General features: G+C 39.0%; 1 protein-coding gene across 1 annotated transcript in view; it reads left to right on the top strand.

The window, feature by feature from the left end:
* The window catches only part of SLC9A2 (solute carrier family 9 member A2), a 90,873-nt gene extending 76,883 nt beyond the window's left edge, over positions 1 to 13,990 (top strand). Inside the window, exons 8-12 of the mRNA XM_025354481.1 lie at positions 1,501 to 1,662; positions 6,344 to 6,440; positions 8,460 to 8,591; positions 9,735 to 9,825; positions 11,438 to 13,990. Coding sequence (XP_025210266.1) covers positions 1,501 to 1,662; positions 6,344 to 6,440; positions 8,460 to 8,591; positions 9,735 to 9,825; positions 11,438 to 11,808 — 853 coding nt within the window. The 3' untranslated portion in view covers positions 11,809 to 13,990. The remainder of the gene's footprint in view (positions 1 to 1,500; positions 1,663 to 6,343; positions 6,441 to 8,459; positions 8,592 to 9,734; positions 9,826 to 11,437) is intronic.
* The last annotated feature ends 2,836 nt before the right edge of the window (positions 13,991 to 16,826 follow it).

Raw genomic sequence — 16,826 nt, 5'->3', positions numbered from 1 at the left:
AATACTGGTCTGCTAGGGCTGCCATAACCAAAGTACCACAGATTGAGTGGTTCAACAGAAATGAATTGTCTCATAAACTTGGGGGCTAGAAGTCAGACATCAAGGTGTCAGCAGGGCTCATATCTTCTGAGGGCCATAAGGGAAGGTTCTGTTCTACACCCCTCTGCTTGGCTTGTAGATGGCTGTCTCCTCCCTGCCTCTTCACATCATCTTCCTTCTCTCTGTATGTGTTGGAATCCAAATCTCTTCTTTTTGTAAGTACACCAGTCATTTTGGATTTGGGCCCATTTTGATGGCCTCATCTTGACTTAATCACTTCTGTAAACACTAGATCTTCAAATGTGGTCACAGTCCAAGCTACTGGGGATTAGACTTTAACATATGAATTTTTGGCGGGACACAATTCAGCCCATAACATACAACATGAGAAAAGTAGAAGAATCCAGGATGACACCAAGATTTTTGACCTGGTGGAGTCATCGTTCACTGAGATGGGAGGACTCTGGCAGAATGTCAGTTCAGTTGGAATATGTTAAATTTGAGATGCCCCAGAGCTATCCAACTGCAGATGTTGAGTAAGTAGCCAAAAGCTCATATCTGGGGTTTGGCCGAGAGGTTGGAACTGCAGATACAAATGTGGGGGTCATTGGCATAGAGATGCTATTAAAAGCTAGGAGACTGGGCAAGATGGTGATGGGAGTGAGTGGCGGTATGAAAGAGAACCAAGAACTGAGGCCCAGAGCACTCCCACATTAGGAGGTCAAAAGAAAAAAACAAAACTGAGAGAGAGGGTGAGAAAGAGGTTGGGGTACCCCAGGGTAGTATCCTGGAAGCCAAACGAAGACAATAGTTTAAACAAGTGAGGGCAGGAAAGATGAGGGTTCATAATTGCCCACTGCAATTATATCATGTGGTTCACTGACCACTTTGATAAGAGTAGCTTTAATGCGGTATTGAAGCAATGTGAATGTTCAAGAGAGAATCAGAGGAGAGGAACTGGAGAAAACAAACAGTGGTAACGTTTCTGAGCAATTTTGCTAAAAGCAGAAGTAGAGAAATGGTAAAGAGAGAAACATATGTATTTTAATCTGTAATTAGTGAATCCTAGATTTATGTGCATCACGGTCATATATAAAAATGCAGCAGTATGTGTCATATATACATATATGTGTATGTGTATATATACATATATGTGTATGTATGCATATCTATATGTATATGTACATACACATACATGCATACATATGTATAATACACACACACGCATATGTGTATGTGTGTGTGTATATATATACACATACACGTACATATGTATATATACACATACACATTTATACAGGTAGGCACCTACTAAATATATAAAATGACCAGATTAGCTAAATGCTGCAACTAAGTATTCTCCTTGGAATGGTGGAAATGACTTTATTGGTATTGGTAAAAACAACAACAATTTCCTTAGTCAATCCAGTATTAATTTATTGAAAGTTTCTTTATTTATAGGTTTAAAAAGTTTGATGATAAATATCTGCGGAAGCTTTTGATTCGGGAAAACCAACCAAAGTCAAGCATTGTATCTTTATATAAGAAGCTTGAAATAAAACATGCCATTGAGATGGCAGAGACTGGGATGATAAGTACTGTCCCTACATATCCATCTCTAAAGTAAGTATGGTCTTGCAAAACAAAAGTTAGTATTGCTAAATATGCATTGATAGTATTTTGAAACTAGTAATAATAGTTTTGAAAAATTGACCCAGGCCAGGTGCAGTGGCTCATTCCTGTAATCCCAGCACTTTGGGAGGCCGAGGCAGGCAGATCACTTGAGGCCAGGAGTTCAAGACCAGCCTGGCCAACATGGTGAAACCCTGTCTCTACTGAAAATACAAAAATTAGCTAGACATGATGGTGTGCACCTGTAATACCAGCTACTCAGGAGGCTAAGGCGTGAGAATCACTTGAACCCGGAAGGCAGAGGTTGCAGTGAACCGAGATCGTAGCACTGCACTCCAGCCTGGGTGACAGGGTAAGACTCTGTCTCAAAAAAAAAAAAAAAAAAAAAAAAAATGACCTGTGCCCTAGAAAGATGTCTTCAGATCTCACAGCAGAATGAGATTCTGGTTAAAATATGAAACCTTAGACATGTGTATGTTATGTTATTTTATATGTTTTATGTTATGTTATTTTAGACCCTTGAGAGAAACAAGATTAAATTACCCAGGGAGGAAAACAAGGATTATAAAGAGCCTTAAACTGCTTCTATGAATTTTCCTAAACAATATTCAACTGATAAAAAAATAACCAAATGTATGAGTAGACAAGAAAATGTGATTTAGGCCAGGCGCAGTGGCTCATGCCTGTAATCCCAGCACTTTGGGAGGCCGAGGCGGGAGGATCATGAGGTCAGGAGATCAAGACCATCCTGGCTAACACAGTGAAACCCTGTCTCTGCTAAAAATAAAAAAATTAGCTGGGCGTGGTGGCGGGCGCCTGTAGTCCCAGCTACTCAGCAGGCTGAGGCAGGAGAATGGTGTGAACCCGGGAGGCGGATCTTGCAGTGAGCCGAGATAGTGCCACTGCACTCCAGCCTGGGTGATGAGCAAGACTCCGTCTCAAAAAAAAAACAAAAACAAAAAAAGAAAATGTGATTTAAGACATTAAGAAAAAGAAACAAAATAGTTGTAACAAGCATAACAGGAATTCAGATAACTGAATTATCAGACAGACTTTTAAAGTATAAAATTGTGTGTGTGTGTCTGTGTCTGTGTCTGTGTATGTTTAAGGAAAGAAAATTACATTGAAAGTTTTGGCAATATCATGGAGATTATTAAATGGAAATTCTTGAGCTACAAATAAAGTAACTGACTTTATGATCTTATTTGATGTGTGTAGCAGCAGATTAGACAGAGTTAATGAGAGAAATGCTTAATTAGAAAACAGGTAAGAGGGAAATAACCAAAATAAAGAAAAAGAGAAAAATACAGGAAGCTACATATTGAGTGCAAAACAGATAAATTAAAGACAATATTACTAGAAGAAAAGAAATACTCAATATTGTTCAATTTTAAATTTTCCTCAAGCTGATATTTGGATTCAATGACATGTCATTCAAAATCCCAGGGTATGTGTGTCTGTGTGTGTGTGTGTGTGTGTGTATGTTTAGATCAGTTGGTCCTAAAGTTTTAATGGAAATACAGAAAGTCAAGACAATTTTGAAGATGTACAGACTTGGAAGGTTTACACTATGAGATAACAGGACTTCATATAAAGCTACATGATTAAGACAATATGATATTGGAACAGGACAGATAAGCAAGCCAGTGGAACAAAATAGTTCAGAACAGACCCACCAATATATGGAAATCTGATTAATGACAAAGTTTACAGAATAAGCAGTGGGGGAGAAAAGATGCCTTGAATAAATAGTTCTGATCAATTAGGTATTCATATGAAAATAAAATGAAATTAACCACTGCCTCACACTATCAAGTCAAGGTATACTGTAGATCTGAATGTGAGAAGTGAAATAATAAAGCTTTTGAAGATTCTGTAGGAACATACCTTAATGTTGTGATAGGAAATTACTTTTTTAAAACAAGCTCCAAAAAGCACAAGCTATAAAGAAAAAGATTGATATACTGAACTGTATTGAAATCATGAGATTTTGTTTAGCCCAATATATCCTTAAAGAGGTGAAAAGGCAAATCACAGACCGGGAGAAGATACTTGCCTCACATAACTGACAAAGGGCTACGGGAAAAAAGATAATCCTATAGAACAATGGACAAGGAACTTGTTCAGACACTTGATAAAACAGGATATGCAAATGGCAAATAATCATGTGTGTTCTAAAAAACATGCATGTGAATATTCATAGAAGCATTGTTTGCAATATCCAAAAATTGGAATTTAGCCAACTATACATCAACAACAAAACAGATGAACTGTGGTATACTTATACCATGGAATATTATACAGCAGTGAAACTGAATGCATTATAGCCATATGCAATAACATAAATGAATCTTCATCATAATGCTCAGGAAGAGAAGCTAAATGCAAAAGACTATGTATTATACTGTTTCATGTATATAAGGTTTAAGTTCAGGCACAGTGAATCTATGACATTAGAAGTCAGAATAGTTATTGCTGTTGGCAAAGAGGGAGAGAATTAGTGATTGGTAGGAGGAACATGAAGTAGTTTCTGGGATTCTAGTGAATGTTCTGTTTCTTGACTTGAACAGTGGTTGCCTAAGTATGTTCACTTCCCTGAACATATAAGATTCGTGTAGTTTATATTACATTTTATAAAAAATTGTTTAAGTATAAACAGGGATGTAGTCGTACACTTGTCACTAGATGTATGCAAAAATATTTTGGTAGGAATTTGGTGCGCACATTATATAAGAAAATGAGATATCAAAAAGATAGATCGTTACTTAATGACCTCTTATATTCCTTCCGACTCTGAAAATCTGTGAATTAACTTTGATGATCAAAAAAAAAAAAAAAACCTGACTAGAAAGTGGGACAGCTGTCTAAACAACAACACCTTTCCCTGAGAAAATGCTTCTCATAAGCCATCTGAGCAGTTGAGAGGAGGCAAAAATGAAATCATCCAACTCTAGAGAAGTCTGTCCTGCTGAAGCATCAGTTCTGTTTGCTCCTCTCTGTGTATCCATTACCCACTGTGCACCAGGTTTTGTACCCAAGTAATTACTTCCATGATTGGTTCACAGCAATGCTAAATTTGCATTGAAAAATACAAGAAAACTATGCTCTTTAATTTCTGTGTCCTCAGTGCCTCTTCTAGAAGACTTGCATTTATGCATATTAACCTTCCTGGCTTTAATTTGTTTTCTTGATTTTTCTTTTCTCTTTATTTTCTCGTACTACATATTTTTGCAGCCTGCCTCAAACCCTTTTTTGGAAGGAGTTAGTATAAAAACATATAAATGCAGTCCCAATGGTCATTCTTTGTGGTGGTTACATTCCATAAAGTAGCCTCAAATACTGATACGCAAATACTGAAAGCTTTTTTTTTTCTTTTTTTGAGGCAGAGTCTTGCTCTGTCACCCAGGCTAGAGTACAATGGTGTGATCTCAGCTCACTGCAACCTCCGCCTCCCGGGTTCAAGAGGTTCTCTGCCTCAGCCTCCTCAATAGTTGGGATTACAGGCGCCCACCACCACGCCCGGTTAATTTTTGTATTTTTAGTAGAGACTGGGTTTCGCCATGTTGGTCAGGTTGGTCTCGAACTCCCAACCTCAGGTGATCCACCGCCCCCATCGGTCTCCCAAAGTGCTGGGATTACAGGCATGAGCCACTGCACCCGGCTGCAAATACTGAAACGTTTTTCTATGGCGACATACAAGGTTAGGTTCCTTTGAGCCTCTGGTCACAAAATTTTCATCAGCCAATCAATATGTAACCTATTTTATGTATGTTTATGTTTACAGATACCTTATTTAATATACATCACTAATTCATTGACATTGAATTCATGGTCAAGAACACTATAAACTCATGTATGACCAAGCTTACTTAACACATTTTCTCTGTAAGGCACATCACAGGCTTCTTGTGCTTGGGAACTCTAGACAGCACTTCGGCAATGCCTGGGGGCCATTTAAAGCAGTAGAATCACCAATAAATAATGTAAAAATATAAATAATCATATCGCTAAATAGACTGTGAGAAGGACATTATTTATAGTACGAGAGTGGAAACAAGAAAGCAGATGTCTCCTTGTTCAACATCTTCAGGGAAAGTGTGTAAAATGACTCAAATTTTTTGTCACTCTGCATATGTCTGTGAATAACTGCAAAAATACTGAAATTCTGATATTGGGTTTATATATCAATACTAGCAAGTAGGTGAGTTCATGATTATGGAACCCACAAATGAGGATTGACTGGATATACATACATGTTATAAACGGTGTGTTTGCAAATATTTATGATGAGGTTTTTAAAATATGAAAACTTAATGGTAAATTGAAGTCAATTAGGTTTCTGTTGAAGAAAACTATTCTATTTTACTTTACTTATGGAGTGTTAGAAATAATAAAGTGATGTAGCATTATAAGCCATTGTAGTTTTTCTTCCTTGAAAATATAATGACATGAATAGACTCTGAAAACTTGTGAATTGTTAAACGTGCCATGAATGATTTTGAAACTGAAATAAGAGTTACAGAATTTGGAATTATTTTAAGTTACTGAATAATCCCCAAGGGCTATTTTTAAAACTGAAGACTCGTCTTAAATACTTATTGCTCTAAGGAAGAAAATCAATGATTCTAATATTTGTTGAAAGGTAAAATATTCTTTTTCTAAACTTTCACAGTGATTGTCGTGAAGAAAAAATAAGGAGGGCCACATCTACTGAAACTGATGAAATTCGAGAACTCCTATCAAGAAATCTCTATCACATCCGTCAGCGAGTGAGAATAATTTATGTAGCAAAATATTTACTTACCGTTGGCTGACAGGATGCCTTCTGGTTTTGCGCTGTAATTGGAGACTGCACCATGACACTGGGCTCAGCAGGTCCCATGCTGGGCATCTTCTCTCCTTCTGCTTCTCTCCACCCCGCTTCAGGGTCTTACTATCCTCCTGGACACCATGGCTGAAGCCTTGGGGTCCCCTGGGAGTTCTGCTGCTGTGGTCTTGGATGTAAAGAAATACACATGTAGACTAATTTTACAGAAATGAATTGATTGCTGTTTGTTTTAAAGAAATAGTTTTATAGCTTAGACTTTTAAAATGGAGCTCACCCTCCTTGTTGTTTATAAAGTGCTATAGTTTCTTCTCTCCTGAGTCACTTCTTTCACTTCGTTTCCATTGTTAGCACCTTATTCTAATAATTTGCTAACAACACAGCTAAGGAATAGAGAGTGCCCTCAATCTTCCAAGCCCCATTTCAGTGTGTTGTATGCGTTAACTCATTTAATCCTCCAATGAGTGGTAGGTGTTACTGTTGTCGCCATTTCACAGATAAAGAAATTGAGGCACAGGGAGGTGAAGTGGCACTCGGGCTTGTCAGGAGTCCTCCTCACTCATGTGGGGGTCTTTCAGCAGCTTCTTAGCTGGTCTCCCCACAGGGTGTCCCCATTCCATCCACATGACTCTTACCTGACCCTTTTTCCTACAGTACCTTTTAATTTAAAATGAAACAAAACAATAGTTGTGGCTCCCAAGCTAAACTATTCATTGAAAATTTAGACTCTATTTCCAAGTTCCACTTTATCCAACCGTATTTCCACATCTCCCTCACCCATCTGCTCCCTGAAACACCCAGGGAGTGAGAGGTTCTGTTTTTGTACTTTGGCCCAAGTAGATTTCTCACTATCCCCCGGGAGCATCTCACACCTTCCTGTCAGCTGGTCAAAGCCTCCAGTTTTTAAGGCTCCCCCAACAGCCACCATATTATTCCCATCCTGTGGTTAAATGGAATAGCACTTGGAGCTTATACGGTACCATGTAGTTGCAGCACTTATTTCCATGATTTTGTATAATTGTGTTAGCCTTAGATGCTCAATGAGATGGTAATCTCCTCAAGGCAGGAATGAAGCTTTGTTCTGTGTTACATTTGCATCTCTCAATAGAACCTAATATATTTCTGGACATGGGGATATTCCCAAGAAGTACATGTTTATTCTATCAGAAATGAATTTAATTATTATTTATGATTTATTTTAGGAAACACATTTTTATATAGCCTATAAAACTAAAAGCGGATGCCATGTACAGCCCTCGTTTAGGAATTTTATTTTTCAAACACTGGAATGTAATCATTGTGAGGAGTGTCACCAGCTCTCTTCATGTGACAACCCAGTTGAAAAAAGGGAACGTTCTGAAGTTAATCAGAAGGGCATGGCACCACCAAGTGGCTCAAAGTGGTTTGTTTTTAACGTCAGTAATTCCTATTCAAAAGAGGCTGTAGCATGGTGACTTGTATTTTATTTCCAGATGTTAATAACGGCTAAATACCTACAAGAGACGTCAAGGTACACATGGCACTTGATGAAATCAATCATTTTTCTCATTTATGAAAATCACACTTTTCAATGAAAAACAAACCTTATGATCTGACTTTTATTGAAGGATGAACTATGTGGCACATACCTGTAATACGGACTTGGAAGGCTGAGGTGGGAGAGTTGCCTGAGCCCAGGAGTTGGAGGCTGCAGTGAGCTATGAGCGCCACTGCATTCCAGCCTGAGTGACAGAGCAAGACCTCAACTCTAAAAAAGAAAAAAAAAACACAAAATGAAAAGAAAATATAAATTCTTTGAAGATCTGAAGACTGTTAATTTTTATACTCTGAATTTTTTGCTCTGCACAGAAGTTGTAAGTGCTTAGCTGAGGTGCAGATCCAAAGAAATGTGGTAAAGTCTTGGAATTTCTGGGGAAATGATCAGGTTCTTTTTTTTTAATGTCCTCTATGTGTTTCATTTCAGACTTTATCCTACAACAGACATAGTCTGACTGCCGACACAAATGAGAGACAAGCCAAGGAGATTCTGATTCGCCGGCGGCACAGTTTGCGAGAAAGCATTAGGAAGGACAGCAGCTTGAAACGAGAACACAGGGTAACTGAGTGTGTGCCTCTGGGAGACTTCCAGGGGTGGAGCCAACAGCCCTTCCATTGATCAGCTGATGGTATCATCAGCTCTGCCAATCAAGTGGCTGTTGACAGTTCTCTGAGAAGCTGCAGGAAGGCCAGGTGGCTGGGGGATGTGAGTGTTCGCAGGTAGTGTGGCCAGCATTGCAGTTGGTTCAGGGAACTGCCAATACATGAGGAAAGCCATTTAAAAACAATATTGTGGGCCTGGTGTGGTGGCTCACGCCTGTAATGGCAGCACTTTGGTAAGCCGAGGTGGGTGGATTGCCTGAGCTCAGGAGTTCGAGACCAGCCTGGGCAACATAGTGAAACCCCATCTCTACTAAAATACAAAAAACATTAGCTGGGTATGGTGGCATGCACCTGTAATCCCAGCTTCTTGGGAGACTGAGACAGAAGAATAGCTTGAACCGAAGTGGAGATTGCAGTGAGCCGAGATCGCGCCACTGCACTCCAGCCTGGATGACAGAGCGAGACTCCGTCTTAATAATAATAATAATATGATATATTGGCTTCACGTAGCAAGAATTGAGGCTTATTTTTAATAATATCCTATATTGGGTTGTCAGAAATCAAAATGGTTATATGTGAACAAGGAGTTACTTTATGTGTAAAATGTAGCAGTGTTAATTAAAAGTTAATTTAAAACACTAGTGACTGCGGTACTTGAAATGCCAGTAAATTAGCTGTAGTAATACTTTTTGTTCTATTAATATCATTTTAAAGATTTATTAAAGTAAAAAAAGAAACCTTACATATATATATTTGTAAACATATCTTCTTCCCCATACATGTAGGTTCTAAGTCTTTCTGGCAGTACTTTTATACACAGATGTTTCAGTAGCTTTTCTTTGAGAAGAGCCAGTGGTTTTCATATGTGTTTCTAATTTATTTCCCACTTATTTCTATTTCCCTTTGTAGGGATCTCCATTCTATTTTGGAAGGGATTTAATTATTTCAAGTTATAACAGTTACAGCCCTCCACAAAGTAATTTTGGAATCAGGAATTAAAATTCTGGTTTTTAACATGAAGTTTTGCCATACAATTTTTAATCTTTAATATACAATAAGTGCCACTTGTATCATTTAAGTACGATTTTATATTTTACAGGCTTCCACTTCAACCTCCCGATATTTATCCTTACCTAAAAATACAAAGCTTCCAGAAAAGCTACAAAAGAGGAAGACTATTTTTAATGCAGGTAATGAATATAGTTGGAGCAGAAAAATTTTAAATTTATTTGCCAATGTTTATAAACTAGACAAATTTTCCTATTATTTTTCTTCATTAAGCATGAGTTCAAGAGTTTGCAAATCTAAAATAATAACTGGGTGAATTTTACTCCGCATTGCAACCTTTTGGAAAGGCATTCTGTGCAGATTCTGAAGAATCCAATCAGTTATTTTCCAGCAAATATTGTCACCATGGGGTTCAAGGGCAGGTAAACAGAAAGTTGTAATTCTGCAAATGTTTAAGTAATTAAAATTTTAAAGTAATTCCAATATATTTTCATGAAAGCAGCCATATATTTATTCTGGCTATAACTATAAAGCTTTGTTATAATGTCTAATATCTTTTTAATGTGATAGTTATCTTTATGTAGACACCGAAGACATTGTCTGTGAACCCCAGAAGAACTATATTAGGATTTCATGTTATTAAAATGTGGGATGTCTAAGGGACTTCATGCAGAAATAGAAAACCAAATACCATATATTTTCACTTACAAGTGGGAGCTAAACATTAGATACACAGGACACAAAGGCGGGAACAATAAACACTAGGGATTTCAAAAGGTGGGAGGTAGGGAGCCGGGCAAGGGGCAAGGGTTGAAAAATTATCTGTTGGCACTATGTTCACTACTTGGGTGATGGGATTTTTAGAAGCCCAAACCTCAGCACCATGCAATATACCCATGTAACAAATCTGCACATGTACCCCTAGAATCTAAAATAAAATTTTCTTTAAATGTGGGATGGAACAATCATTACCCCTCTTTTTTGGGGGGTGGGGGGGCTTGCTTAATTAACTGTGAAGAGGGAAGTCTAAATGATGGCTGGTGGTAAAGGAGGGTGAGGCGAGAATAATCGGGGGAAGACAAGGCAGCACCGAATATTTAGAACAGTGGCCCTTGGTCCCACCAGCAAACATGCTCTCAGTTCCCAAGAATGTCAACTCCTGGACAAGCATTTTGTTCACTGCCTTACCCACAGCGCTCCAGCACCTGAATCTGGTTCCAAAGCTGTCTCCTCCCTTTGTTTGCAAAGGGTTTTGGCCCTTTTGTGGACATGTAAAGGAAATCAGCAAAGCTGTTTTTGAGGTTCCAGATCAAGGCAAGAATCTTCTCCATAGCATGTGATTATCAGACCGCCTGCTGTGTGCCAGATGCCAGGCTGAGCTCTCCTGGGATCATCCCTGTGGGGCAGATGAGCACAGCTGCTACTACCAGAGGGGCTCGGTTGGAATCCCAGCTCCACCACCTACAGATACCTCTTGAACCTAGCTACCCCATCTGTAAAGTAGGTGATTGTGAAGACAAAATGGGCTAACGCATTTGAAAAGACTTAAGACAATGCCTGGCACACAGTAAGCTCTTCAAAGTTAGCATGAATATATACTTGTGGGCATGGGTGCTCGCAGGGGTTATGTGAGATGCACAAGGCCACTCACCTAAAATTAGCACAAGCCCGCTAACCTCCCCTCTCCCCAGAGCCCCAGGACGTATCAGTTGCCTGACCCACTAAGGTACTGAAGTTTCTTGCAATGGCTTCTCTCTAAAATGCTTGCCCACCTTGTCTTTTGCTCCGTGATAGATGGCAATAGCAGTGACTCAGACACAGATGCCGGGACCACCGTGCTCAATGTGCAGCCCAGAGCCAGGCGCTTCTTGCCAGAACAGTTCTCCAAGAAATCCTCCCAGGCCTATAAAATGGAATGGAAGAACGAGGTAGATGTTGAATCTGGCCGAGAGAAGCCCAGCACCCCCCCAACACCCCACAGCAGAGAAAAGGGCACCCAGACGCCAGGCTTACTACAGCAGCCCCTTCTCTCTAAAGACCAGTTTGACCCAGAGAGGGAAGACAGTTTGACTGAATGCATCCCGCCCAAGCCGCCACCACGGTTGGTCTGGAGGGCATCGGAACCTGGAAGCCGGAAAGCCAGATTCGGGAGTGAGAAGCCTTAATAGAAGCAGCCAAAGCAGATGTGAGTGTCTGACCCAGCACAGCTGTGCTTTGTTACTCTGAAACCCGACAAAACAGTGGAATCCATGAAAACTCTCTGTGCATCTAAATACTTCCGGGGGGCGATAGATTCATGCCACGGATAAATGAGGCAAATCCGAAGAAAAGGAAAATCCAATAAAAAATAGTCCCACAAAATGCCTTTTGTGACTTACGGGTGGCAATTGTATTATTTGCAGGCCTGAAAAAAAAAAAATGGTAATGTGTGCCTTTATTGAACTTGAATGACAGAACTTGAAATTTTTAACACACCCTTGTCGGTGAAGATTTTAATATATTACGTATGTGCTTCAGATTTTATTTATGAAAAAATATGTATATCTATAATCAGTCGTTAAGTGAATGGCACTAAAAGTATCGAGAACAGCTTTCTTTCCCAGGGGAGAAGGATGGCGCTTGGGGGTGACTCCTAAGCTCAGGGTGGAAGCTTTTCCCTGTCCTGACCCGATGGAGCAGCTGGTAAGTGAAGAGCACAGCTGGAAGCAGAGACACCTGATGACTGAAACTGGGCAAACAATCAGAATGTCATCCTGAAGGAATGGCCTGACTCCCAGAGCGCAGATTGGAGGTGCCAGGACTCCTATGAACTACTGAGAGTCTGTTTTTTAACTTGTTCCTCTGTCTACTGTGTGTTTGGGGGTGACATCAAAATTCCATTTCTTCTTCTTGTTTAAATGGGGCAGAGAGAAAGGATGCCCAAGTATCCACCAGCCTATTGTGTTGACAGATTTGGGAGCAGCTTTTGATGAAGTTCCACCCATGAGGGTCCATGTGGCAAGTGGGGGCACAGGGCAGCACCTGGTTACAACTTGCTGGTGGGTTTTATGTTGTGCAATAGTAGGAGGAGGAGGCAGGTGATCTATGCCGATCTATGATCACCTGCTTCAGCAGAATTTTTCTGTAGAGTGATGCTTGAATTTTGAGCCTCCAGGTTAGAGGCTCCAAGCAGACAAGGAAGAAAGTTTATAGATACAATATTCTAAAGTTTAACAAGTTGGTGAGATATCAAGTTTTGAATTTTATTCGGGAAGCACTTTGGAGAATGTGGGAGTCCTACTGTTTTGCACTAGTCTGTAATTTGTTACCTCTCCGCATTCGATAATATAGTAACTCAGAATTTTCATATAAAATTGAATTATACTCATTGGAGTACTTTTTAAAAGTACAGTAGAAAGAAAAGAAGTGGAATATAAGCATTAAAGATTATTAGTATTTGATTCTCTATCTCTTAACTGTAGATTTTATTGGCCTGTCTTTCTTCTAAATAATTCTTTAAAACTTCACTGGAACACGCTCTGCATTTCTGAGTGTAGAAAGTAAATGAAGCCACTCACACAGTCCTTTGATTTTCCACTGAAGATACCCCAAAGGATGCAAGTGCCTACTGTATTATCAGGAGGGAAACATGAAAATCTTAAGACAAAAATCCTCAGAAGTGGTTTTCCACCCCTTCACCACCTCCACCAACAAGGAGAAGTAAATCTACACCTTTTTCTCATGTTCTAAAGTCTTAGAATACTGCTGGATTGTCAAGCATGAGACACAGCAAAGGTTACATACACAAGGTACAAGTTCATAGGAGCACAATTCCTTGATCCAGGGAAAGTAGCATAGAATGCAATTTGAAAACTACAGGGTTAGGACTTTGTGCCAAAAATCTCTATTTTAAATGAAAATATTTATATATATAAATACATTTATTCTGCTTAACACAAATGAAAATTGACATAAAAGTTTATAACATGATTCATCAAGATATGTGATGTAGATTTTTGAGAATGCCAAAAATCAATTTTCAGAATAGCTACAGTATGAAATCTGAAAAGAAATACAGAAATTGAAAGTGACCTTAAAGAATAAATTTCCTCATTTTTCCTGGTTTCCTATGTTTATAACTATTTTAAAGAGTTTAACTTTCTGGAACTGAAGGAGAAAACATGAAAATGTTTACATCACTTCTTGTTAAGCAGGTAGACCAAATTCAGCTTTCAGTAATTCATCCATATAGAATTTGGATGACCATGTATAAAGGAAAACTTAAATCTTAATTACTATCAGTTTTTTTCTTGTTTGTTGAATGACAAAGGCAATAAAAATAAATTTGACTTTGGCTTTTTCTCTATACTTTCTTCTTTTTGTAACTCTTAAATTCTAGTCACTAGTCATTATGAAGGAGAGTATTGACTAAATATTTTCATAATCTAAATACTGTCACAATCTAAATTTCTGTACTAGAGAGAGCCCTAGTCCTTTGTAAAGCCCTTCCTTTGTCCAAACAACACTTGATCCAACCAAAGTTCCAATGTGACTGTAGATTTTTGATAGGTCTTCGGTGTTGGTTGTAACAAAATTTGATTTGAACTACCTATAAGTGAAAAGTCGGGGTTTACTACTTTATATGTAATGCTAAGGGGAGACTGTTGGGAACAGTTATGTCAATGAGCAAACTAGAAATTGGCTTCAAAGTCTGATACTTTTAAAAGCATGTGTTTTGTGCGTATGCTCACAAAGTGTCTGTGAAGAGATTTCTTTCAGCTTTTGCTCAGCTTTATGGTAGGGTGTATTGTTTTACCTGGGCAGTGAGGGTATTGATTTATATAAAAACTGTAGAGAAACACAGTTAGTACAAGTCTCAGCACGTTTTGCATTTATTGTACTGCCCAAATTGTGTTTATGTTAAAAGTCGTGTTTCATAATCTGCAATATTTTTGTCAAAGTGCACACTGTACTTTCTTCTTAAAAATGTGATTAAAGAGATCACTTTGTCCGGATGAAGCAGCTGTTGGCATTATCTGCTGAGGTTTGACCACCACGTGCTGATTCTCTCATCAATCTGAAAAAGAACACTCTGGCACACACGAGGTTAAAGTGTGTGGCTCGAGGCTACTTTTTATCCCACTTTTTAACCAACCCTTTCTTCAACCCCCTTCTACGGAAAGCAGAAGCCCTGTTTGGTTACCAGCTTCGTGGCATAACCATGGCTCCTCGTCCCTGACAGATGACACCTTCCTTTAGAATCCCCCCAGCGTCATCCACTCTGTGTCTAGCTAACACCCTCAGACGGGTCAGCCACCCTGGGGGTGTGCAGGTCAAATATGCAGATGGGGACTTTGCAGACCACTTCAGTGTCACGCTGGCACATCATTTTTTGATCCTTTTTCTTTTTAAACGTCCTGCACCTTTTCAGATAAAGTCATATCTTACTAAGTGTAGCTAATAAACGGTAGCTTTGTTCTCTTAATTGCATGGTCAAGAAATGAGTTTTTCTAGGTGTAGAGTTAACCTATCTACTGTGAATGGATTATGACAAACTTTTCAATCTACACAGCATATGGATTATGTTGATGACTCAGAATGTATTCTAAGACCTTTCAGTACGTGCAGAGGTTGTATGGGAATCTGTTGTTCTTCTACTGGAGGGTACAGAAATGTCACTGCATGAGATGCCCAGCAGACACAATACCGACACAGAGGCTGTGATTTTTCTGATTTCTGGAACAAAACATCTTGAATTAAAAATTCAAATATTTTTATCCTTTTTTATGTTATTGGCTCCTGTTGATTCATAAGTATGACTGGAGACTAAATTTCTAATTTAGATGAAGCTGTTTGTATCCGGTTAGGATAACCTTGCTTACCAAACGAATTTTGTATATGTACATGGACAAAGGAAATTTTTCCCTGTTTCTATGAAAAATCTTACCAAAGTTTAAATATTAAATCACATGTGGCCGGGCGCGGTGGCTCAAGCCTGTAATCCCAGCACTTTGGGAGGCCGAGACGGGCGGATCACGAGGTCAGGAGATCGAGACCATCCTGGCTAACACGGTGAAACCCCGTCTCTACTAAAAAATACAAAAAACTAGTGGGGCGAGGTGGCGGGCGCCTGTAGTCCCAGCTACTCGGGAGGCTGAGGCAGGAGAACGGCGTAAACCCGGGAGGCAGAGCTTGCATTGAGCTGAGATCCGGCCACTGCACTCCAGCCTGGGCGACAGAGCGAGACTCCGTCTCAAAAAAAAAAAAAAAAAAAAAAAAATCACATGTAAACCTTTAATCACTTATGGAGAAAATGGTACATACGTGAAAACAGAATCATCCCAGTTTTTATATTTGTGTATGAAACCACTCTCATTTGTGTTGAATGGGATTGTGATGGCTAAAATTCTTAAAAGGTAAGAGCTTCAGAGTGTTGAAAATTTCAATTCTTTTAATTCCAAATGCATATATCTCAGACTAGGCTAACTCTATTACAGTGTAACAGAACCTGATTAGAGGAATAAACATTTTAATTGGTTCATTAATTGTTATATCTAAAAAGGCTCTACAAAAGGGCTCAAAGATGGTATATGCTTTTAAATATTAAATACGGCCTTCCCATGCAAACGTAAAGAAAAAAGTTAATTCCAATTATTGCCTTACCAAATAATTTTTAAAGATTATGCAAAAGACATGTATTAACACATCAAATTTTAGGTTTCCATGAATAGTTTGGCATCTGATTAATAAACAGTGGATTTCCTACCATAACCATATCTTACTATTGAACCTTTAGTTTAAGTCCTTTTTACAATAAAGTAAGCTAGAGAAAAAGTGTTAAGAAAAAGAGAAAGAATATTATGAAGTGGAAATGGAATCATAAGGGTCTTCATCCTTGTCACCTTCATTTTGAGTAGGCTGAAGGGGAGGATTTTTAGCTAGAAAGTTATTTTGAATGGCAGTTACAGTTCATTCATTTCAGTGTTCCAGTTCATTTCAGTGTTATTCATTCCAGAGAGATACACAGTGAAGGTACTTTGAAGGTGACCCAAGGAAAATGCTCACCCTTGTCAGTGATGTCACAGTCTGGGCCTGACAGATGTTAGGCTTTGTGATGGCCAGGCCTGTGCTTCAGCCCCACAGAACAGATAACTTAAGGCAAACGCCTACCTAGTCATGTACATACAGACCCACAAGGGTCCAG

This window comes from Theropithecus gelada, chromosome 13 (assembly GCF_003255815.1).
Source record: "Theropithecus gelada isolate Dixy chromosome 13, Tgel_1.0, whole genome shotgun sequence".
NCBI lineage: Eukaryota > Metazoa > Chordata > Mammalia > Primates > Cercopithecidae > Theropithecus > Theropithecus gelada.
The sequence above is the reverse complement of the archived record's forward strand: the minus strand, read 5'-3'. Positions and strand labels throughout refer to the sequence as shown.